Source organism: Coturnix japonica, chromosome Z (genome assembly GCF_001577835.2).
Source record: "Coturnix japonica isolate 7356 chromosome Z, Coturnix japonica 2.1, whole genome shotgun sequence".
NCBI lineage: Eukaryota > Metazoa > Chordata > Aves > Galliformes > Phasianidae > Coturnix > Coturnix japonica.
Genome location: NC_029547.1, coordinates 29,644,413 through 29,671,461, shown reverse-complemented (window position 1 = coordinate 29,671,461; position 27,049 = coordinate 29,644,413). Strand labels below are relative to the sequence as shown.

Sequence of the window (27,049 nt, the reverse complement as noted above, 5' to 3'; positions counted from 1 at the left end):
TCCAGCAACAGAAAAATTATTGCCAACCATGTGGTCCGTTTCCTCTCTAAAACTGACTCTGAAAGTACTCTGAATACTAATGTTTAGGCATGATGAAAGAAAATCAAACCTGCCCTACAGCAATTTCTTTTAAATAAGTTTCCACATATACCTTCTTCACTTAAACAAGTATACCTCCTAGCAACTGAGCCACTTATTTGTTTGTTTGTTTATTGATTGATTGGGAAAGGGACAAGAGTGTAGATGAGAAATAAAGACAAGACAGACCACTGCAACAGATTTGTCTGGGCAAGGGCTATAACAAGTATCACTCCAACCCCTGGGAATCAGTTAGCCTCGGGAGGTTCAATTAATTCTTATGATCCCCAGAGATCACATGCTATTTCAGAAAGTCTAGCAGATGCCCTGACAGCAATGAAACTGTGTACAGAAGATACAGACTCATCTCATCTTCCTCTACAAAGTTCAGTATTCTGAGAATGCTACTATCAGGTTATCACCTTATAGTAGTAATAGTAACACCCTAGTCACAGTGATCTCATTTGTAACATGTTTTATTTTCATTTACCTGTCTTTGGAATAACTGCTGTCACAGTTTCTGCTGTCATTCCAACATTTACAAAGACAGATGTTTAAGCTATATGATTCAGCTCTTAGATCTATCTGCGAAGGCTTGGAGGAATTAAAGTAGACTTTGTCTATCTTTTCTATGAAGACAAAAATAAATAAATGTTGACAAGATGTGGAATGTTTTAAAACCCAAACAAACAAACAAACAAAAGATACACTCAAAGGAATGTCACAGCGACAAGATTCTTTAAAAGTTAACATAGCTTAAGTGTTTCAAAGGCTAATTCAATAAAGAGCTGACATGGACAAATACGTCTACCAAAGCTAGGTATCCGATTGAAATATATGGTTTAAAAGGAACAATCTTATGTTGATTATCCCTGACAATAGTACTCACAACTTCTGAGAGACAGGGAAAGATGAAAGCACACATTGCCTGGAAGAAATGTCTCTCACCTGATTAATCCTAAGAGCTCCATTTTAAATAAAGATTGAGAAAATGCACTATATACCTACAGAATAATGTAATACTAGAGCTGCATCCTCAAAATTTTCTACTTTCATTAACTCAAGTAAGTCTGAATACACATTATAGTAATTAAGGACCTAAAAGATGATATCTGAAAGGTCAACAAAATACTACCAGCCTCTTCTACCCCTGGGACAAGACCTATCTCCAGTCTGCAGTCCAACAAGTCCAGCAATCTAGTACAGTCCTGTCTTCTTTGTGGACATGAGCAATAAATGATGGACAGTGAACCAGAAAAAGTGAATTCAGTAGTAGCCCAAAACCAATTACAGCAACAAAATCTGGAAAAGTGGACAGATTTGTACAGTATTTATTTTCAGAGTTAAATCCACCACAGGTTTCCCGACTAAGATTTTGAGTAACGCAAACTGAGAAGGGCCTCAAGATTTCATTATTTGAACATACAACTCAACTACCTAGCATTTAGGATTGTAGGACTGAAAAAAATCCATTAAAATGGAAAAATGAAGAAGAATATTAAGACACAAAGACAGAAATGATAATCTGCGTTGACTAAAATCTTGCAATCTCAGTACATTGCAAATATGATTGGATTTTGTGCAATGTGATGGTTAAAGTTGCTTATTCCAAAGCTGAGTTGTTCCTGCTTGCCATTAGAACAGAAAAGAGAACATCTCAGTTGCTAACTTTTAAATACTGTTTTTATTCACATTTTTCCAAAATATCCTTGCTACCAGTCTCATTCTACATCTTCTTCCTATGTACCGTTCCATGTTGATTCAAACTCAAGCAACTCTTTTTACATTCAAAATTGAAAGTATTCTTTTGACTTAATTCTATTAAACAGTCCTAGATGTCAAAAAGGCTAAGGCTAGGTTGGATGAGCAACCTGGTCTAGTGGGCAGGCATCCTTACCCGTGGTGGAGGAGTTGGACCAAGGTCCCTTCCAACCCAAACCATTCCATGATGATATGAAAACCACAGGAAAAAAGATTCAAATATATCAATTTGACACATTTGAGGAAAGTAAATTGAATACATAATACTATTTCCCAAAATTTAGTATAATGTATCTATAAACAAACAAACAAACAAAAAGATCTAGGTTACAACCAACTTTTAATTTTAGATTGTTTTCAAAACAAACCGTATTTTAAACAATGATGGAGTGGACTTATTCTGGACAATTACAATTGAGTTTGCCTTTCAGTAGAGAGAGAAATAGTGCATAATATTTAAAATGACTAATTTTACTACTTCCAAAGACAATCCCTTTGTAATCCAAAGTTTAGTTCTGTATAACTATTTAGCTATTTTTTCTTTTCTAATAATCTCTTGATAAATGTCTACTTATCACCTTATCACCCTTCCATTTATGCCTAAGATCTTGCACTAAACTCAGCTTCTTTTTGGAAGATTTTTCATAACATGACTTAATGTGGAATGAAGTCTCTCTTTTTATAGCATGTGGGCACTTCACTGATAAGCCACACCAGCAATACTGGTAGAGAATGAGTTGAAATTTGTATAATCAGTGTAGTGTGACAGGCAGAATATTTCTGTCAAACTACACTGGTTTCTAAAACTGTATTTTTGTGAAATGGGAAATAATAATAATTTAAAGTGCTATTTATATCAGCATTTAAGTCCCACCTCATTCACATGATTCTTTTTTCCTACTGTAAATTCTTTGTTTTCAACAGAATTATCTCTAATTTACACGGGTGTTAGCAAAACAAGCATCATTTATTTATATTTTCATATATTAGAGTTATTTACACAGTGGAAAAAAAAAAACAAAACAAAAAGACAAAAGTGGTGCTGACAGAGACTGGAGATTTGCACACATTGTAAGAGATGGCTGGGATCTCAGAGAACTTATTACCTGAAAAGTCAGGACAGATAAAGACATCACAGTTCTACCAGCCAGGGCACACAAAGAATATTCAGGGCAGACCAAGAAAGACCAAGGTGAAGCAACCTTCCAAAGGTCATATTGAGGGTCAGTGACCAAGATGTGAAAAACACCGAGATTTTCCTGACTTAGTTCGATGTCTGAACTCATGCTGTCTTTCTGCACAGTCAAAAACAAAGCATAAGGAATCTAAAGCAAATGCCCCGTGTAAGACCACTGCACTGCTGAAACAAACATGTTTGAAACCTAATTTAAGAGGTCAGCTCGAGCACTTCTTACACTCCGTAAGACATTCCTCATGTCTGTTGGCCGCTTATGAAATGTGTTTTCTTAAAACACTGTCACTGCTTTGTACAGTTCTCCTCCCTAGAGCTATTATACCTTTCTGGTAGCCCTTTCAATGTGCACTTTGGGGAACTCCTCAATTCTCACCTTTCTAAATTACTGAAGACTTCACAAGGCTGTGCCTTCTGTTTGTTCTACTCTCTCACAGTAATCTGATCAACATTCATCGAACAATTATTTCTACATGAACCGTTAAATCAATCATTACTGGAGACCTTTCTCCTCCTTTTCAAGTTCTATTTTTCCTGTCATTTTCTCAGTAAGTTTTCCTATCTGTTCAAATTCAGAGTATCACACCTATCTATCTCCCACATTTTCCAGTTACAAAAACTGTTTCTATCTCTCAGACCCTGAACTCATCATTACCTTTAAAATGGGCTTCCTTCAGTATCTCCAAATTAGACACTGAGCTAAATATCAGATTTTAGAAAGTAGTCTCTCCAAGTGATTTAAAGGAGGTAGAGGTGGACCCATATCCTTCCAGGGATTGCACAGCAGAAGTCTCCAAGTAGCTCCCAGCTGAGCCTGCTGGAGCCCTGTTCTCTCCAAAATTTAAAAGAAGTTCTTTTCCCCTGAGGTAGAATAGGAAGGCATTCACAGGCTGCTGAAAATAGTTCCCTGTTCAGTTTTAGTTTCTTGGATCTGATTGCATACTGACTAGTATTAGTGGGTCATGGTCTGTGAGAATGCTTTGCAAGCACTGTAACAAGAATGAAACTTGCACTAATATCAATAAGATTATCCACGTGAATCAGACATGCACCTCAGCTTTTCAGGAGACATACATGCACAGTTACATTGGTTGCATCATTTAACCATTTCCTTAAGCTGGTAAGACAAAGGGGTATATACAAATACACTCTGCAAAATATTTTAAGCCATATCTGTTATCATCCTTCCCTATCACAGTCATAGAAAACAAAGGAAAAGGCATCCTTTTAAAACTAAGAAGTGAAGAAAAACAGTATGGAAAACCTTTCTAAAATTTTTCCATTTATTCTTCATTTTTAGTAATCGAGTTTTTATCTATTAAGACATCCACATTATATTCTGTTCCTGGCAAACTGTATGCATCACTTCCCATATGCCTTCTGTAAACTAGAAGAGTTCAGCCATTCACTTCATTCATTAAAATTCACAGAGCCTATTATTCTGTTTACAGTCTAATAGATATTCACTGTCACTATTCAGGCCTCTGATTCAATTTGCCTAAATCCCAGATGCAGAGTAATCCTGATGGAGATTAGCTTAATTTATCACCAATTTCTTTGCAGAACCAAGAAAGGTTGGTATTTCATAATAAAAGCTGTGGTTCTCCTTTTTTTTTTTTTTTTTTTTTTTTTTTCCCTAAAGCAGTATACATAGTGAAAAAGAAGAGTCTGTTTTTTTAAGGATGAGATTTTCCAGTTTTGCTTTGCATGTCAAGACATTTTCTCTTAAAGGTGTGCATTCTACAGATAAGAAGACTAGTTCTCATCAAACTAGAATGCTTTCCTACAACCATATATTATGCTGATTTTGCCTGGCCACAGATTGGCAGACTCATTGTTTACTCCAGACAATACAAAATAATCACCCTGGGTATACTTTCCTAGGTAAAGCATTGACAGTTTGAAGAGTAATAAATGAATTATACTTACTTTTTCACTGCTAAAGATTCCCAGTGCGGAACATTTTCTAGCAACGTGAAGTCATGTGAAAGGTGCCCACTTTCAAAGCAAAACTGACAGTGTTGATTTATGATAGTGATGTTGTCTGCTGTCATTTGCAAAATGTCCCAGTGACCCACTGTAGAAACCTTTGGTCAGACAACACTTCTAACTTGGCAGGTTTCATGTACAGTTGTGTGAACAACTCAAAATAAACCAATTTTCATCTGCACAGTTCAGTTCTATTCTAATGAAAATTTAGTCCATTTCTTCCAATTATAAAATTTTACAGTTACCTATTATGCTTAGCATTTTTGAATGAAGGAACAAAACATCAAGGCTCAAATAATAGCATCCTGTGTCTTATCCAGGTAGCCCTATAAAAACCACTTCTTCACAGCCTGTGACCACTTTAGAGCAATAATACTGCCAGGGAAATTGAAGCCACAGATTTTTAGAATACAGTGGAAATGTCCTATGAAGAATATTTCTTACTGTTGCACTGTAACTAGAGAACTCTGAGAGTCTGCTGCAAGGACTAACTTCTGTCAAAAGAACTGACTTTGTAGTTGGAGGTACAGTCAGAAGCAGTGTACTTACACTGCTCTCTTGTTGGAAAGAAATTGATCATAAAGCTACGGAACATTTCCCAAATATTTGAATATCCCAATGAAAAATATGTATCATCCCTATTTCTTCTCTTCCTTCCTTTCTCTTTCTGAGATAAAGAACAAACAGGACATCATCTACACATCAACATTCTGAGAAGAACGTGTTTCCTGGCAATGCTCTCTCCCAACACAGAACAGTTAAGGATGACTATGATTGTAAATAATAGGAATTTGCCAAATGGCAGGATTTTTTTAACAAGAAAGCAGTGAGTCATTAATTAGGTCCATTATTTGTAACAGGATTCTAGTTTCACATGACATTTTCAATTACAAGTACAACTGAAAAAGGCAGCCTCAACATCTCTATTGTCATGTAAAGCTGTCCCTGTTCTGCCCTGTGTGGGGTGCACTAAAGCTGTCTCTGGGTTTTCAGAAGGTTAACTTAAATTGGTGCCTTCTCCTGAGAGCTCAGTTAACCCATGCAGTGCCCTCAAGGGAGGGCATTTCACTTGGGCAGGAAAAAAAGCAGTAGGAGTCATCCACAGGTGGAACTTTTTAAGAGAAGTGTTAATAGTTGACTACTGCAGTAAACTCACATGCCATAGTTAACTGTATATTAAACTGTATCCCATGACAGCAGTGAGAAAAATATGCCATGGAAAAAATAGATGCCAAAATAAAGGCAAACTGCAGAAAAGTTAAGAGAGATTAACACATACTAAGATATAAGGTAAGCTGACTGCACCAAGGAGCGGTAGAAGGCGGCCTTGGACACGTATGTGGCCACAAAGCAGAGATACACCTAGCTTAAGACCTGCTCTGAGTAGAAGAAATGAGGGCAGATGTCTTAGGAGGGTGAGAATTAGATCTCCAAGTAGATCCACTAAGCTTGCCAAGCAAACTGCTGTGGGTCTTGATTTTGGCAGTCAATTTTATCAGATGGTTATACTGGAGACCTATCAAGAACAATGCCAGAACAGACCAGATGTGAACTGTGCTTCTGTGGGTATCCTCAATGGAGGGCACACACCTCCCAAACCACAGAGGCATTATGGAAGTGAGAAACGCACTAAGCTGACTTTAAAGCATTTGGCTGCCATCACCTACTTATTAGTGCAGTACTTGAATATAGGTGCCTTCTCAGAATTTTGGAACATCTTCCTCAAGGTCAGAGTAGTTCTGAGATGCTCATGCAGATGTCATCAATGCAGACTAACATTGCTTTTCTTCTACTTTTATATATATATATATATATATATATATATATATATATATATATATGTATATAATAAGTGGGTTTTGATACCGTACACTTGAGTAGGACACATAATGTCACCAAGTCTTACTGAGCCTTGCTCTTTCAGGAAGAATCTCTGGCAGCCAATATGTAGTAAACCCTCATGTGAGATTAGAAAAAAACAACAAAAAAACACACAATAATGAAGGAAAACAATTAGGGAAGGTTTTGGACTGTTTCAAACTGTTTGGACTCTCCAAACCAGTACACTGCATCCTGTATTCACCCAGCCAAGTAGTCTAACGACAGATTTTTAACTTTGTCCAGCAGCTGTTTTCTGTGTGTGTAGTTGCAGGCGCTACAAAGACAACAAAGAACATTTTGCTCTGATTGTTGTGCTGCACATAGCTTGCAAGATCCACCTGAGGATCCCCTACTGCAATGTAAGATATAGGAAATATTGAACAATGGTATACTGTAGAAACTGAATGGTACAAAGAGAATTTATGGTGCTGGTAGATTCTGGATGGGATGAAAAGATGTGGCTTTACAAAAAGAATCTAAAATCCTCTCGGGGTGACTAGCAGCTTTCTATAGGTGGCTTGTACTCTTCCGTAATAAAGGTATGTTTCATTATGCCTAGATTACATTATGCTTATAGCCTTACCTTCAGTATTATTTATCTTAAATGCCATTGATAAATTTTATCAGGATTTGATATCTAGCTGTGAAAATGTTTTACAATCAAGTTTAGCTCTCATCTTCACAGAAATCTAGAAGCATCTAAATCTTATGAATTACTTTTCAATACAACCACTCAGGCAATTTTTAATCTATTTAACATATTATTGACATTGCATAGCGTAAATTTTTTATCCGAACACCTCAGAGAGCTAGATCATATATCTTAAAAAACAGTACCTTAAAATGAACAGTAACGTTTGTCAACTGACTTGCATTTCCTTAAAGGAAAGAAAGCAGGTTTATTCAATGCAAATTATTTCACATGAAGCCATTCTAAGAAGTATAACTATGCCTCTACGGTTTAATACTTAAATAATTGAATTTCATATTAGATTTTCATTATTTTAGCCAGAAATGAGGTCAGACTAAGTGACCTAAAAATGTCTATCCTGACTGCCTTTTCTGAATGTCAACTCTATATTAACATTTTTAAATTACTCCAATGCTCATGTCAGTTTTAGAGTACATATTTATTTTGAACTCTTACTCAAAATGAGGATTAGCAAGAAACAAATTCCTTAAAAAGCCCCGTAACAGTGTTAAGACATAACATTTCTCAGTTTAAAATACTTCTTACTTAAATTGTTTACAAGTCTCCACCGATCACAATCAGTGGAGACTTGTTATGTTAGATTTGGGTGTGTTTCATCATCATTTATGTCAGTCTACTACCTTTCAGGTACAGAACAGAAATGCAACATTTCTGTCTTTACACTGTTGCACAGTTGCTCTGTCTAATTATATACAGCCTGTAGTATCAGTCTTATTACTAGCATATTTTCAAATCCTGCTCTTCACGCTTTGGCATGGCTAACCATTTTGACCATCTTCAGTCTCTTCTCCATCCTCAATAACAACTTTGGAGAATGTGCTACTCTGACCAACAGTTACGTACGTCAACCTATTACAGGCGCCATTTTGGTCTCAGTGAATGTAATTTAGGACAGAACACCTGATATCCATAACACACGTCAGCAAAAATATGCTGAAAAATAGCTTAGAACATATTTGGTACAGTAGCTTCTGTTGGCAATTGCATCTTACACAGTTTTTAGAAACTAGATTTTATAATCTAGCAATTTTTGTTACATGCTTACAAGTTCCTGATCTGGGCTCCCAACAGCAGTACTTAATTGTATGTTACAGATATCTGATTAACTCATCAAATGCTGTAATTTGAACCAGTGCTGTTTAACAAACTCCTACCAGAAATGTCTCCCTCAGATTTTGTGACTTTGCACACTGATACAAATGCACTCAAGATTCCATCATTCTGAGTTGTCAGTAACTCCAAAGCCAATTGTCCTTTAGTTCAGAATCACAGTACCCTCCCCCGCTCTCCCTCCCAACTTGCAAACACCTTTGTTGTACATTTTGTCTAATAGTAAAAGCCTTCCTGAATGGAAAATTAGTGTAACAGTACAAATATATGCAAGAAATGTTTGCAATAAAATGATGCATTATCATCCCACTATGTGTATGTTGGCTGTTACGACATCTAACTTCTCTTCATATATCAAGTTTACTTATCTACTTTTCTTGTACAGACTTTTTACATTTTAGTAAATAAAACCCTTTATTTTCTCTTCACACTCTTTGCTAGACAAGTCAGATTGCTTGTTATGGCCTACATGAGACTTAAAACAACAACAAAAACCTGTTAAAAAAAATCTACATTTGATGTTTAGTAGTTTGCAGGTAGCCTTCTAATTACTAGTTAAACATCACGCGCAGATTATTCTTTTTACAAATTTTCCTGTACCATTAGAATGAGGCTCAGTGTTTCATAACACCAAAGCCTTTAGCTTTACCTCTCTTACACACCTAACTGTCAATATTAGCATGAGGGCTGCTCTGAAAGTAATGCCTGTTTTATTATGTTGGCCCACAATGTCAGAGGTGGATGCTGGTGTTACAGCAGTAGAGGTTGAACCTTCCCACCAATATTCCATTACATGCTGTTGTTGCGTGACAGATGGCAGTAGAGGGGCACTCTGACACAATGGCATCTGACATGAAAGTGTGCCTGAAGCATCGCTGTGGAATTGAATTCATCCATAAGGAAAAAACTGCATATACTGACATTCACTGATTCTTGCTCAATGTTTATGGAGACCAAAAAGTGATGTGAGCACAGTGAAATTGTGGGTGTGTTTTGGGACAGCAGCAGTGGGTCACCTCCACTGGTGCAGTTTCTTATGTGTCTGGCAAAAATGCATAGCTAATGATGGTGGTGCTGATCTTTGGTGCTTTGTAGCTGAGGATTTTCTGTATGAAATGGTGTTATTATGCTATTGTATCTGTTAGAATTTCCATGGAAATAGACATGAGACGTAACTTCTGCAGTGACCTGTGTACACTCAGTCTTTTTCTCTTGCAGAGGCTGGCAGAATGCAGAGCACTTCTCTGCATTTTGTGCAATACAAGTATTCATAATTCTTGAAAGGATTTGATCCTTTTGGCAAAAAGGAAATGCTTCTCGATTCTTGTCCTTTTATGGGTCACATACCTACAAACCACTTGGCAGTTTTGCCTGTAGATGATCCCTGAATGGCTCATATTTATATTAAATTAAATTAAATTAATATAATTTTATATTTATATTAAATGGCTACATATTTATATTTTGTCTGTGTATGGTATGATCATATACATGCTAATGAATACTTGTGTTATTAGAAAAGCTACAGTCATTCATCAAAGAATTAAGTACATAGTTGCTGGTATGTAACTTGTGTCATTACTGCTGCTTCTACTTCCTCACTTGCTAATTTTTGTTAAACTCTTTCATTGTAGGAATATGTAAAGTATCTGTATGGCAAACAATTGCTTATCTCCTTTTTCAGTAATTGCCACTACTGCATTTTATTCAATGAAGTCACTCCACTGATGAGGGAACTGTGGTCCTGTTGTGAATAATATAGGGTGTTTTATTGAAACAACTAATATACATTAGGTTAGTTTATGTTTTCCCAAACTTAGCCACCAGCAACTATGTAGCTATGGAAAGAGAACGTGTTTCTTTCTCCCCAAATAGAATTCTCTATTAGAAGAAAGCACATCCTTCCCCATGAAAAAGAAGTTTCAAAAGCGTATCTTGTGGGAAATGAGGTAATACAGAGTAATCAGCAGATATTAATATTATCCATGGTGTTGGTGAAATCTTTCCTGCAGAGTGATTTATTGTACAACTATGCCCTTTTTTTGTGTGTATGAAAAAAAAATTAAAAAGTACACTGGCAGCCATATACAAAAGGGTACAAATATGAATGACTGTTATTCTCCAGAAGCCTAGGGGAGAGACCTACAGCCACCGGCTCTCTCCTTCCTATTCAGACCAGTTCATAGCTGACACCCAGCCAGTGCAAGAGCTTCAAAGACTCTTCCAGTTCACAAAATGTGGCACAGACTAGGTCTTCACCCTTTATACTTTCACCCAAGACTACCTTTATTTATCTGAACACCTGATAGAAAATCAAAATTCAAACCTTCACAAACGTCATGAACTCGTCTATTTTGTCATTGGCAAGCAGTAGCTTCCTTTGAACAGTCTCCAAAGCTTGCCCACTCTGTCTAGCCAATCCGTGTAGTTGCTGAGATGCTGCAGACTCGAGTTCAGTCATAGCATATTCGGTCTCAATCACTTTGCTCTCTAGATTGGACAGCTTGAGCACCTGGAACACAACACAGGGACACAGCAGTGACATGATAAAAACTGACAGGCAGGCGTGGTAGTTCACAATCAAACAAACCTACCACAAAATGATAAATAGCACAGAACAAGTAAAAATACTTTCATAGGGAAAAGAAACATCATTTGCAGTCACTGAGTCCATGTTTCAGCATCTAAATTCCAGTGAGCAAATAAAAACAGTGAAACATGTTACTATGATTCATTTTTTCCTTTATGTATTTTAAACATCTTAGATGATGACTTTGCAACTTTTCATTTAAATATAAGGTATGAAAAAGTTCCACAGTAAACTCAACACAAAGCTAATATACCTTTTTCTCCAGCTCATCTTTAGCCTTGTGGTACATCTGCTCATAATGAGACTTCTCTTTTGTAGCTACATTAAGTCTTTGTTTCAGTGAGTCAATGGAGGTTTTTTTGTTTGCACAGTCTTCAGACAGTGACTTCACCTGTAACAAAAGTGAAATTTGATTATTAGAAAGATATAAAACATAAAAGTAAAATTCAAGCCTATTCACACTGCAACATACCTCCCTGCTTTACATAAATTATTTTACTAAAGCAACTTCTGAAATAACAAAGACTATTATTGCTGATCACCTAGCAGAGATCAGTTTCCATACACATTCCTGTTATACAAAGCCTTGTACTAAATGTAAAGAAAACTCTTCATTTGCAGGTCTGCAATGTCACAGTGGATGTAAAAGTGAATAAACCACAGCTTTCACTCATTTATTCAATCAGCTGTAACCCACATCAATCAAAACCAAGTTGAGGAAATAATAATTGTTAAGAAGCTAATAGTCTCTACAGCATCTTAGGTAATTATTATAATTTTGCCATACAATGCAAACACTGATTCTGTGTAAAATGAAAGAGGCCAACGCTCCTAGAATATCATTCATGTTCAACTGACAGTATTAATCACAAAGTTGTCCAGGCAGTATCGAGTAACACGGAATTTCTTTGATCTTCTGCTGAAGTTAGTGTAAAATTTATGAAGCTGATTTTCCATATGGAATAACCAAAGTAATGGATGGAATGTGAAAATTGCAGCATTTATAATACTCAAAAACAGGATTAAAGTACATCCTTCCATTCTAAATATTTTTTCAAAAAACAAAACCAGGTATTTCTTTCACTTTTTTTGTTTGTTTGTTTGTTTGTTTGTTTTCAAAAAACAAAACCAGGTATTTCTTTCACACTTAAACTCCCTTGCTTACTTATGCTTTCACTCTCTGGCTGAGCGTCTCTTAATAGCACCTCATCTTTGGCATGGAGGGTAAGAGAGTAGCTCTCTAGAGCTGAAAGCACTTAATGACTTTAAGCAGAGGTAGTGCCTACAGTATGCAGCAAGCACCTGCATTCTATGACAAAAAAAGGCAAACGGGTAAATTGTTTATTTCTATTCTGAGGTCATATGCCACAAAACCTCACAGACATCCAAATGTCACAATCTTTTTTGGGAATTAAAGACTAAAGTGCAATATACTGCTTGGATAATAATGGAAAAATGCCAAGACATATACAAGTTCTTATACTTGTATAAGAATTTCACGTCAGTGAAACTGTCCTAGAATTTTGTTGGGTAAATCTAGTTTAGAAATTAAGCTTCACCTATTCAGATAGAATTACTGTTAAGTGTTAAAAGCTGGTAAATGTGAATCGTTCATAATACTCCAGTACAATACAAATTAACATATTAAACCATTTAAATACTGCACTCAAGAGATGTGCAAGGACCTCATTAGCATGTGTCAGGTAAAATCATCCTTGCTTCAGGTCTGCTGCTTTTAAAGAACCTGGACTGTATAAAACAAAATCATGCTACTTAACAGCATGTCTTTGCAATTCAGTGTCCTGAATACTTCAGATTTTAGTTACCTCAAGATCAGACATTAAACTATGCTGAATTTGTCCAAACTATCATATACTGATAGTTTGATATACTGTATACTGATTTCATACAAACTAAAGTGGAGGGAGTTATATGTTTAAATTAACTGTATGTCACATGCTTAAAGCAATATATGGTTTTTGTATGCATAGCATATTAAAATAACTTCTTCAAACACATTAGCTCACACATTGGCATTCTCAAAACTGTAGATAGCAAAAAGTACCTTTCTATCAAGACTTTCTAGTGTTTCATTACAGGCTTTCTCATTCTCTTGGTTTGCTTTTATACGAGACCTTAAGTCTTCTATCAAATGTCTTTTCATATTAAGGTCCCTCTCCAATCGAGAAATCCTGAAAGGGAAGAAGTCACACTGCATGCTAGTAAGAAAATACTACTGATACGCAACTGATTTAAACAATTAAAAAAAAGATCTGCAGTAGAAAAACTATCATTCCATAGTTTACAAATTTTTTTGGAATAAAAGCTGATTCCAATCTTGAAGCTTACCTCACTCTTAACCATAAATACACACCAATGGACAATTTTAAAATACATTAATTATTTTGTGATTTGCTTTTTAATGTGTTTTGTGCTCTAAACTGCATTATTTCATCTCATAATAATACTTTCTAAGATATCACTAAAAAGAAAAGAAGGAATTCAGATTAATTAAAATTTGATATTTTGAAGAATATATCTTTCAAAAATTATTTTGTACAAAATTATTCTATTATGTATATAGTTTTTTTAAAAGAAAGTGAAGGGGGGAATTATTTTCCTTTTATCCAACTCAGCAATGAGCAGAAATACAAGAAAAAAAGCTCCAAAGATTGGAATAAAATTGTCACTTTTCAGAAATTTCTCATCCAAAAAAATTCTCATGTGCTACAAGATGATCTCTGTTTAATGAGAAAATCGTGTCTCAAGCAATGCATCTGCAGTTGTCACACACGTTCAGTGTAAACACAAGCAACACCCAGGCTCCGGAAATCCAGACATCTGGATTTCTATTTATGAAAGTAAAAATGACAATCTATTCAGGAATAAAATATTGTTGGTACCATGTCAGTATCATATTAAAAGTCTATTAAATCTTAAAATTTCTTCCATCTATTTCACATTCATGCTACTGTTTTTTTGTAGATTAAATCTTAAAGTTTATGAAAAAACAGTATCTATTCTATGAAGGAAGCACCACCACCAGTAACTCTATTTTAAAGTTAAGCTTAAACACTGTGGTAGAAGACACCAGTTTTATTTGGGAACCAAAAATACACTGTACATGACTCAACGATTCTAAAAGTCCTCTATATGTGAAATGAAAAACAGTCAGATAAGTAAACTGCATTCTTTCTATAGATATAAAAAAATACGATGGTTAGAAGAGTTAACCTTTGCAATGGGCAAGAAATTCACAGAAACACTACTAGGTTACGTTTATAAAGCAGTATAACTGAAGAACTGTATTACATCAGTCCAAGTAAGTGGGCAGAATAAAAATCTCAGATGCACACTTCAAACCAATACATGTGAATTTCAAAATGAGTGGTAAACCTTAATCAATTCAAATAGAAAGAAATACAACTGTCCTTTTGAACTTTTATGAATGTAAGACTGGATAGTTAATCTTCTTTAAGCATCTGAACCTTGACATGTCTCCTAGCCCCTAGGCAAAGAATTACAGTATTTGAAAGACGGTACTTAACAGTGCTGAGGAATTCATTTAGACTTACATCAAGGATAAAAAAACGTCCACTCTAGGGTCTGAGTTCTGATTTAAGGCATTCTTACTGCAACATAGAGATGCCTATCGCATAACAGTTTAAATAACATGCGATTTTATCATGTTCATCTTGATTTTCTTAAAATCAAAACAAACCACAAAAACACGGACACACAGACACAAATCCGTAATAACCCACGAGATCGTAAGAGGAATCCAATGCTCAGTTATTGCCGTACCGACTGCACAGCTGCCGCTGGGTGGCACCAAACACAATGGATAAAAAAGTGAACATACTTAGCCTGGAGTTCCCGAACCTGGTCTTCTTTTTCCTGGACTTCGTTTTTCAGAGACTTAATGGTCGCTGATTGCTTAGTGATTTCAGCATTCGAATTCTGTGTTGGAGAATATCAGAACAGAAATAAATCCGATTCAATGCTACCTCAGTCAACAGCAAATCTGTTTGAAATAATGGTCCGTGTAAACTTCTGCATACTACAAGACTGTATTAAACACTAATGAGAATTGGTTACACTGTACAAAAGGAATATTTTTACTTTCTAGCAACACTTAAACAAAAATGCTTTTATCAGAAAATATTCTCGAAGCCAGTAGTCTTCCAGTGGTACAAAAATGCATGATTAATAGATATTCATCAAAACACCTGCAAGCCGAGTGCCCTAACAGGACCAAATTTTCCCATGCATAGCAAACAGAGAAAAGAAACAAAACCCAGTCTTTATCTGAACCATATTCTTACATGGTTCTAATGCACAAGAGCCTACAGAGAATGGTTTCCAACAGTCCCTTTCATCTTGCAGTTTGGGAATGCCAAAAAATCCTACAACAGCAGTTGTTACCTTTGTATGCCTTGGAACTCAAAGCAAAAGACAAAATGTTCCTAGTCAGCCACACTAACAAAAATCCTGTTTTTCTCTAATGAAAAAGTATAGTCTCAGTGTTTATGCATATTCCCAAAGAGGAATTCTGTGGTGTTTGTCTATATAGTAGAAAGCAAAAAAACCAAACCAAACCACAACAATCACAACAACAAAAACCCCCTCAACTTCTCCATGGAACTCACAGATAATCTAAGATTCCAAGATTTAAACACAGTATTATTAAATTGCTTTGCAGAAACAAAAACAAAAAAACAAACAAAAAAACCCCACTGTAGTAGCCATCTTAGCAATCTGAGCATACACTCTGAATGCCATTGCTGAAAATGGCAGCACAGACATACTGTATGTCAAGATTTCAGAACTCCAAGAGGTGTTGCCAAGAGATACATATCTGTGAAGTGTTTGCACAAAATGTATGCATGCCTTTTCGCGGGTTCAGCCAATGTGCTAAAGAGCTTTACTCACTGTGTATACACAGTAAGTGAGGAGATCAGACATGTTATAAACAAAGATTCTTAAGGAGAATTTGTCTGCACAGTGCAGGCTGTAACACCTATTAACATTAATGGGAGCATTGTACCTAACTCTGTGCAACACCAGTGGAATCTATATTCTTGTGTGCACAGTTAGAAGTAAAATATTGTTCTTAATAACTTCTCTAGTCTGTTTGCTATTATTATAATGTGAGGTACTACAGAAAATTGTTAAGACGATATATGATAATGGAATATAACTTGAGACTTATTTGTTGGGGTTGAACTTCGCTAGCACGAAGCTCAACATCCAGTTACACAGTTTACATATCAGATAGATATGCTCTTGACTATTTCTGTGGGGCCTTGCACAGCTTTTAGAGGCAAAGACATTTGCTTACGGAATTTTGCTTCCAAACTCATCAGCTACACCTAGAATGGTCCTTGTTGGCAAAGTAACAAGGAATCAATATGTACAACATAAACACCTCATAGTAAGCTCTGATAAAAGAACTAACAAAATCAGGTAATTTGAGATTCTGAGCAGCAGCAAAAGCTTTTGCAGCTCATGCCTTCAGACATTCAGAAGAGTAACTGTATACCTTCTTTAAATGTGGTTAACCTGGAACAACAGCTGAAAACTTCTGTAAACTTCTGCTAAAAAAGACTTTCAAAACACTTCTTTTTTCCCTTTCTTTTCCAAATGATCAGGTCAAAATAAGGCTAACAATTTCAGTAACCCACATAAAAAGCTTGTGATGCCCTCACAGTCAAAATACTCATCCAATTCAACCACCAGTGAAGACACAGAATCATAGAATCGTTGTATCCCAAGTTGGAAGGACCCACAGGGGTCATCGATTCCAATGCATGGACACTTGACTATCCTGCAATTGGGATCAAATACTATGTTTACTTTAAACGTGTTTTTATTTGGTTATTTATTTATTTATTTAACATTTAGAATGCAAGGCTTCTTTAAGATGGAATTAAACATTGTGTTAATATTTTTTACATCAGATTCATATAAGGGTGTTAGGACACTCTGTTGTACATACACTGCCTTCACTGAGAAGAGAGGAGGAAGCACTACGATCCAGGTATATAGAATATTGAAAAAGCTCTCAGAGGCATCAATGAAGTCTAGAATCTACATTGTTCACACAAAAAGTCATTGGAGACTGAAAAATGAAATAATCAATTCATCAGTATTTTCCAATCTACAAAAAACTCCAGTATAAAAAGAACAATCTCTCTCTGAAGACAAAAAGAGTTGTGACTAATATGTAACGTTACACCAATAGTTTACTGTTACATGAGCTGCACATTCAGACAAATACTTGTTTCTCCGCTTTCACATAGAGTTGTTGCCTTGCTCCTCCTTAAAGAAAGCAATCACCACAATTCTCATTGAAGTCATTCCACTGCATTTTTCAACAAGATACATTTGATTGTACAAAAACCCAAAGCCCTCCCTCCCCCCCACCCCCAACCCCATTTGGCCTATCTGGTTGCAAAAACTGTATTAATTATACATACCAGTTCAGGTTATGACTACATTTCTATTTAACATCAAAGATTATCTGAAACCTAAGTTGCTAATCCTTGGCATATCACATATAAATGATATGCATATATGAGTGTGCGTGTATGTGTGTTTATACATATATACATATATTTTTCTGCTTGACCCAATTATTAAGTACTGTTCATGTGAATTACACTCAGCACTGAATAATCTGTTCTGTCACCTTTAGTTTGCACTGCAGCTGTTTCATCTCTAAATCAATGTTCTTTGAAGGAGCTGGTGTGACTTCACTCTTGCCAGCAGTTTGAGACAGATGTTCTCTCAACTTCAATTTTCCTTGTAAATCTTCCTTCTCCTGTTGCCATTTGGCCAGGTTGGAGGTCAACACCTGTTTTACAAACAGAAGGAACAGTCACAATTGCATCCTAAAAATACTTTTGCTGGATCAGATCAGACGTTCTGTGGTTTAGAATTCAAGAAGAATGAAACAGTATATATTATCTACAATTATATGGCATTGTTGGTTGAAGTCTCTAGTCAATGCAAAAATGACAAATGGCAGGACAGAGAAGTAAAATAACACCAAAAACAACCAATTTTTTTTTTAAAGGCAGGATGATTCAAGTTTGACTGTTGCAATTTTTACCATTGCAGGCAAAAATTGTCATTAAAAACAAAACAAAACAAAACTGTAATGGTAGGTATTGTTGAAGCCTATTTACTTAGAGTCTCTCTGGGATTTTGAAATTATTTCTATACTGATAAAGAAGTACCATGATTTCTCAAGCATCAAGGTGCATTAAACAAAGGTGGTTAAATGTCAAATCTGTTTAATGGTGGCCACTGTATGCTTGCTTGAATTGCTGTGCTGATAACTAACTGCTATAAAACATACACTCTTCTCTTGGCTTTTGTTTTGATATTTGTAGGGCTTGTAGAGGTTAAAGCAAGGTGGACCAGCTGCACTAAATATCTTCTGGTTGGCTGGTCTTTACTCATGTTGTGTTATTTCTTCCTTTTTACATATATGCACCATAGCCAGAGAACCACATATTCCATAACCTTGACTCTAGGGCTGAGGTACTTAAGTGGTAAAAGCCAAGCTGGAGCAGGACAGGATAACAGATGTTAGTTGTTTATTCCACTGGGTAGGTCTTACCACCCTATACTGCAGCCAAAATGCTTCTCATTTAGCAACATAAATGCTAAGTCCAATTAGCAGACGAGGCTTGTTAGGGATTTAGTTCAAATAAATAACATGCAAACTAACTCTCGGTCTTGTTGCACTTGATTGACAACTGACAAGACATTTAATCTTTGTAACAATATATTTCAAAGCACTCCTTATTAGAGGCAATCTTTTAAATTAAATAATAATAATAATAATTTAAATGATAATGAATATTATACTATGAAAAGTGGAAAATAAATAATCTTCATGCTAGCACTTGACTTTCACTAATCTGTAGTCAGCTGAAAGCTACGGATGGCCTAATGACTGTCTGCTCCAGAAGTTCTATCTTTTTAATCTAAAGAAGACTGTAATACCATAGTTTAATACAGGAAACAATTATACTAAATAGTATTGGAAGTGTCTCAAAAGAGGAAAAAAAATTGCACGATAAGAAATTGGATAATTTCTTTTCTTGATCAAGAAATTGGTCAGAAATGACCAAGTGTGCGCACACATTTTCTATCTGTGTTAATATATCCACTCTTCCACATCAGCCCTATGAGGATCCTGTGTATATCCAAATAAAAGAAATACTATTTACAGACATGCTTATTTTCATTATAAACAACATCAGAAATTGCGCATATTCTACATCAGCTTAAAAATGATCTCCAACAAAAGAAAATGCATTATAAGGTTGAAACTCTGATGGCATTTTATACCCAAGTATGTTTACTAAAGCCAATAAATAGTATAGATGCGTATTTGAGATAAGTACTGTACTAAGTAAAAGGGTTAATTTTTCTGTGTATGCCATCATTCCTGACAGAGACATAGAGTTCATGTATACAATAATTGCTTGTTCCAAAATCTATTACCCTCACAATTAATACAATATGAAGTTAAAAGAAGAGAAAATGAAGACTTCTTTAAAAAGCAAAACAAGGGTCCAGAAAGACACAGTATAGAATAGTATATGAATTAGGTTAATTTGTCTAGTATTGCCAATATTTCTACATGCAGAATTTCATAATTCAGTGTTTCTATAATAAATTATTCATAAAAAGAAAAAAAGAAAAACAAAAAACAACAACAACAAAAAAACCCAACAACCGCAAAACTACCACAGCTAGATCAATATCTGATTAAAATTAGAGATTCCCCTATATGTGCCCAAGATAGAGAGCTACTTGCAGAAGTTTCTGAGGCCATATACGACTACTGCTGCCAGCAAAATGGATTTGGTCTAAAATGTTACAATTGTGGTGACCAAACTGCCAAAAATGACAGCAAACAAACTGAAAAAGAATGGGGCATAACTGGACAGGTGCCAAAGAAGACACTGCTGTGTTGGTTGCATAATTTACTTAAGTGAGGAAGTAGAAAATATATGTCATGCGTAAATGTGTACAAATATTAAATGAGAAAATCAAACCTAGTGGAGTAAAGTCAAAATAGTATGCACAGGACAATCCCCATTAATTTGCAAAACCAGACAAAGACAGGCGTGTAACACAATCAGAGCAAGGTATTAGTTCTTTTTGAGACACATCAGATATTTGTGTGTGTGTGTGCTACCACGCACACAAATCCTGAGTGACAGAGTAAAAAGGATTTGCTCCAAGGGAAGAGGTCACTAGGATGAAAGGTAGAATCTCAAACACCAGCTAGACCAGATGTTTGTAAAGGAAGGCTACCGCTGTTCCTCCAAGATGTAGCGGCCTTTGTCTGCTGCGCCTCCTCCAGAGTGTTTTGGCTTAACAGATGTTTATAGATTCAATATTTTATTAACACCCATCTATCTTAATCTCCTTGCTACTGGTATACCTATGAAACTCTGTTCTGCTATGCACAAAGGGATAAGTGATTAAATCTTAGTTTCTGTGCAGGAAATGTAAAACTCTCAATGACTCAGCAACACATTTAACCATACACTCTAAGAAACACAGATACAAGGAAGACTCAAGTGGATTTATGTAGAAAGCTCCTGGAAAAGTCTACTGCTCCCCTGTATCACAACTACTCAGTGAGGAGCTTCAACTACAATCTACAGTAGACTCACTCTCATATGCAACTATATATGACAACATTTCTGCCAGTGGCAACTTCCACTCCATTGGCACTGCTGCAAATGAAATCATAGATTAATACAGTATTAGTAAATTAAGCAGAATGTATTTCTGTGCAAGATCAACAGAAATGCAGAACAGGACATAAATCAGGCATTCTTGAAATCCTCATCAAGCAATGAGAATCTTACAAGACTCATCTAGTGACCCAACTACAACTAGTACAAATATCATTAGATGTGTTAAGATCACATCATTAAGTAATTTCCGCATCCTAGAGCCCTGGCTCACAAAAACAGTGCAATATGTGTAAGGAGATTTCTCTAATAGTCTTAAATACATAGAATTCCTTTTTCTTTTCTCTAAAAAGAACCTTGCAACATTAGGCAATAAAATACAATTGCTATGCTGCAGAGCTCCTATAGCAAGTTTCATTTTAAAATCCAGCACTGCTTTTAAAACAAGAACGCTCCTCTCACAGCTTTAGATCAATCATGAAAAATATGTAAGACAAGCAGTACTTGTTGCAAACATAAACCATGAAAAACCTTTTCAAAACATATATAAAGGTATTGAGGTACTTAACAATACCTACGGCAAAATTTATTGTTAGTCCCACTAATCTTGACCCCATTTCCTTCTCTTGAATCAAAACCTAATTCTACCTGATAAGTCTCCAAAAACAAAGCTAGAATAAATAAAAATGGTATGCAGATATCTCTAAGTATGAAAATATATATACGAATTCTAGACTAGAAAACCAATGGTGCTGCATACTTAACGTGATGATATACAGAAAATGCTAATAACTCCAAATTGTTAGCGAAAGTTTTCTTCATATGCATGCTGATTATTTAGCATTCCTGACATGCATAGAAAATATGAAACAGAAGACTCTGCTGATTTAATACTCTATTACTAAATTGAAACAAACATTCAAAAATGCAAGAAAAAGTTTTAAAATGTAAATGTTATTTGCCACTTATTTTTCTGAAATTTTAGTAAAATATGCTACATCACTGAGTTATTAATTTTATTTCAGCCAAATGTAGTTTTCAGCATCTGACTCTGTTTCACAAAATGTCAAGTAAATGAAGGTAATATAGAGGACTTTTTGCCAGTGCTTTAGGTAGTTGTTAGACTTCAGTAGCCTTTAGAGACCATTAAGTACCCTTTGGCTAATTGGCCAATGGTAGATTAATCCTCTTTTTATTCTAGCAGCACTATTTTAACACCCTTTGCACTCTGTCAGTGTAGTATCTGAATGACAAAATAATATTGTGCATGAATAATAAGCAGAAAAGTTAAATTAACATTTCATGTTTCACATGTCATACCTTTGTGTCAGCGAAAAAAAACTCTTTTAAAGCCACTGACATTCAACTTCTTCAAACAATCTCATGTTGACATCTTATTGAGGTGAATCTTCCTAATTACTGCTAATTGCCTATCAAGAAAAAAAAACCCTTCCTTGAAGTGCAATTGTCTAGTATGGATGAACATAGCTCCAGTGTGCATAGTAAAGACAGGCATGACACTTGAGGTGTGCTACATTATTATGAGGTCATACTAAATATGGTTTGCAATGAACAAAGCAGCTTTTAAGAATGTTTAAGGCACTGAAAATGTCAATCTCTCATGAAGTGTTTAAATTAGTTCCCAACAGAGAAATACAGATATCAGCATGCAGATAAGAGGCATATTTCTCTTCTCAGGTATTTTAGTAAAGAAAAAAAAAATACAGCTGTCCTCTTGATAATGTCACTGTAACACAAGCAGGATTCAACAGACTGATGAAAGTGGCCATTTCACATATACCAAATATAAACTCAGCTATTCTTGGGAAAATAGGTGTTTTCAGCACCAAATGAAAACCCTTTTCAAAGACTGAATCTCTTGGCAGTCCTGCACTAGTACTGACAAATCACAGAGAGTAATCATTGTTTATAAAGGGCTATTAACTGTACAAAACTTCATAAACAAATAGTTTACCTGTAATTCTAATGCAGGTATTTTGTATCCAAATGGTGTAAGCCAAAATTAAACAAAAATCATCCTATAACATTAAAAAACTTAATATTACCACATTTGGTCTGGTTAAGGCATTTTATGAAATGTAAAAAATAATAATTGAAACCAGGGCAGTTCATTATTTTTCTTTTTTTTTTTTCTTTTTTCTTTTTTTTTCTTTTTGTGAATGACAGATCAAGACTAAAGCACACACATTTATTCCAGAGAAACACACAAACACATTTGTATAAACAGATGAGAGTAATACCACCATCCATTGCAATAAGCAACAGAGAGTCCTGAGTAGAGATCTGCATACTGAACAATAAATGATTTCTCAAATTACGAAAAATAAATAAAACTTAGGAAAAATGTAGGTAACAATCTTTTTATACAATGAAAATGCTATTGAAAAATATAACCTGTATAATGATAACAGCAATTCAAACTTAAAAGATTTTTACTGAAGCAGCTCAATTTTAGCCTGCATTCTCTATCAGTTTTATTTTAAAACTCTCTGTGAGTAAATACTGTTGTAACCCATGCCTAATTTCAATTAAGAACTCCACCTTGCTTTCAGGTTAAAGCAGATGCAGTACTCCTCTCCATCCAAATTTCGAAGCAATATATTAACTTTTATCTATGTATTAAATGCTACTTATGGAAGTCTGTCATTCTGATTTATTTTATGATCCCAACTACTTAATTTTTTTAGGAATTCATATTGAAATGTGAAGATGCACACTGACAGAATATGTAACAATTGCACAGGACCTTGCCTAAAGTCTTTTTATCTTCTACATAAAGAATTACAGAACTTATATACATATATGTTCCTTATAGAAAAAATATTTGTGATTGAAGTATTTTGTACACCATGTTCTATAATCTAAGTTTACCTTATTAGAACTACTTCCACATAGATACAACATCACACATTAAATTTTTGATCCACGTTCCAAATCTAAATATAACGAGAAATACTTCAGAACACTTTTGTTCTATTTAAAAGCATTTGAACTGTAGAGTAAGTAGTGATGCTATGGCTGAAGGAGAAAAATAGGTGTTTCAACGTGCCCATCATTACTAGCTAAACAAATACAAGTTGACTTGGGTATTCCAACAATTAGGTACTGGTATTTACAACCAAGGATTTCCATTTGATGCATAAATGATGCTCCAAAACTTCCACACCCTTGTAGTGACTAGAAAATTTTCAACATAAGACATGGAACCCGTGCAAAGTTTTACAGAGAAAATCAGGTTTTACTGCAAGATATTTTGGAGGGTTACAGAGTATTTATCTGATTTTCACCAAACATGACAGTTGGGGCAAACTCATAAAGCTAGAAATTTGAATTTTTCATCTAGGGTCAGGGATAGTGCTTGCCATATTCCCCCTGCATAATCTTAATACAAGCACTGCAAATGAACTACTTGCATGAGAGCCAGTCAGGGAATTTCACAATCCCTACAACTCATTACGAATTTAACAGCAGCAATACTAAGTATTCATATGTTTCAGATAACACATACAAATATGCTGCACTAAAACTCATTGGGGGAAAAAATTAATAATGCTTCCATCTGTTTTCCGTATAGCTCACATAAAATAGAGAGAAACCAAAATGAAAATGCTATTTTAAAGACTGTTTTTAAACTTTCTTTTTATTTATGTGCTTATTTCCAAAAGCATACAGCTTTGTATCTTTAAAAACTGGAATTATTTTAAAAGAAAATATAGCCAAGAAAGAAACAAAACAGTTGAAAGAATGGTGAAATATTAATTTAACATCTCCCCATTTCCATCCGTTTTAGAAAGTGAACCATTTTCTACTGAAATACTTCTGCATCTGAAATGTAAGAGAGTGGGGGTCCTGTGCTTGAAGGGAAAACTGCTCCATCTCCCACACTCTGGCCATATCAATACATATTGAAGGTTTTAAATGGTTAAAGACTGTTTTCTGTCAAATTAGAGAAAACATTTCTGGAAGGCTGAGGTTGTGATATGGATATTTTGAGATAAAAATTACTTAAAATACATGTACAAACGAGCTATTCTCAAAGGTGTGTTGCAGTATTCAAGAAAAAAAAAACCAACACCTATAAAGATAGCTGTGGATTTAAATTTATGCGATTATTTAAACATGACATTTATAACTGCTATATATATATATATATATTTTTTCCAGACAGGCAATTATGTAAAAGCAAAACATTTTATGTGTAGACTCGATTAACAAATTTATTGAATGGAAAAATTCAGTGTTCTCACAGATCAAAAATACAGATATACCATGAAGAGATGCAATAAAATTAAAATAAAAGAAAAGAAAAAGAAAAAAAGAAAAAAAAATAATAATAAAAAAGAAGAAAGGTAAAATTAATGTATAGTATGTTGATTTTCCACCCAAGAAAAGTAAGGCATTTTTCTAGGTATTTCTAATTGGTGTGAGGGAGCTGATTCTCCACACTGTGGGGGAGAAGATGAGGACAAGGGGTATTATTCAAAATCATGAATTGCTTTAAAAATTACTTGTAAATGCACTGCATTTAAATTAAAGTGGTAATTTATCCCTGGTTTCTTCTAAATGAACCCCGACAGTCTTATCTTTAATTTGCAATTTATGTTATCATTGGAACGTCTGCTAAAACTACAGTTTAAGGTAAAGTATTTCTTACATGACATATTAGATAGCTGAAGAGACCGTCATAAGAAGAAGCCATGTTTTCAGGATAATAGATAAAATGAAATATACTTTCCCTTTATCATGATTGTGATAAATGCCATGACTCTTTTGGGCAATTATTTCTTTTCATACAAATGAATAGTTCAAAGACAATACTGTAACTGTGCCTGACTCCTTTGATTCAAGGTCCCAGCTTGAAGCAGATCTACGGCTGCCATTTCTTAGTATTTGCTTCATTTTGCTACGGTTGCTTCTGTCACGGTTTAAACGAAAATCCACCTGTGTCCGTGACTGAAATAAAAGCACAGAAGTTGTGTCACATCATGTTGTGATGCACACAAAGCGTCACAGGACCACCTTTCAATTTCTGAATGAACAGATTACTATGCACAGGCAGACCAGTCCAGCCATTGAACAGCAGACACTTTGCCTGACCCTGTGAACCTCATGGGACACTCAGTGGCTCACAATAATGTATGACAGTCCCCATTACTGAGAAACTGAAGTTTTTGTCATCAGGTATCTAAGCTATCTGGAGCAGCATAAAACAAATCTGAACACAACACAAGCTACCTCAACAGTCTGTTACTGCCTCATTATTGCCAATGTTATTACTGTCAGCTGTCACTGCTGTAATTAGATGGAACAGAGCATTAGTAAGGACTAATATTCTTCTATCTTCTCTACCAGTAGGTATAGGAAGTCCAGGCAGTTCAAACACAAAAATGTGGCTTCAAAAGCACAAAAACTTTTCCCTTTGGGCTAAACGTGGGGTATTAGTATCTAACCTCTATAGAGAACACAGAGAATACTTACCGTGAGCAGTATGTCTGAAACAACTACGGTCAAAAACAACCGCAAAGAAACAATACTGTGGAAAAGCAATCAGGCATATAATTCAAATACCTTTTTTTTTTTTTTTCCCTTTCTTTTTTCTGTTCTCTTTCCAAAGTCATCTTAGGTGTGACACTTTCCTTTTCTACTGCTGCTGAAGATGTCTTAGCTCCTTGCTACGAGTCCCATATATCCAGAAAGATGAAAAAATATCAAACACATCCTAAAGATTCATGTATCTTCCTCGGTATAGTTAAAAGAGAACCTGTGGTCTTCTGGTTTGCACTCTTGGCTATGAATATGTCTTTGAAGTGAAATGGAGGAGGAGCTGATCATGAGCTTTTTCCACAAAGCATTAAACTAAACAAAGAAAACTCTGCGTGCAACAGCTAGAAAGTCAAACACACGAAACTGGTGCTTTGCAGAAGACCTGACAATGAGTGAAGCCCTGGAGGAGCTCAGAAGGACTTGATGACCTAGAATTCATAGTA

The 27,049-nt window shown here is 35.3% G+C and overlaps 1 protein-coding gene across 7 annotated transcripts in view; it reads right to left on the bottom strand.

The window, feature by feature from the left end:
- Positions 1 to 27,049, bottom strand: part of CNTLN (centlein) — a 174,961-nt gene that overhangs the window by 13,624 nt on the left and 134,288 nt on the right. For all 7 annotated transcript variants that reach the window (XM_015849049.2, XM_015849050.2, XM_015849052.2 and 4 more), the window contains 5 exons: positions 18,005 to 18,169; positions 15,176 to 15,273; positions 13,379 to 13,505; positions 11,567 to 11,704; positions 11,050 to 11,235 (listed from right to left, as the gene is read on the bottom strand). In XM_015849049.2, coding sequence (XP_015704535.1) covers positions 11,050 to 11,235; positions 11,567 to 11,704; positions 13,379 to 13,505; positions 15,176 to 15,273; positions 18,005 to 18,169 — 714 coding nt within the window. The remainder of the gene's footprint in view (positions 1 to 11,049; positions 11,236 to 11,566; positions 11,705 to 13,378; positions 13,506 to 15,175; positions 15,274 to 18,004; positions 18,170 to 27,049) is intronic.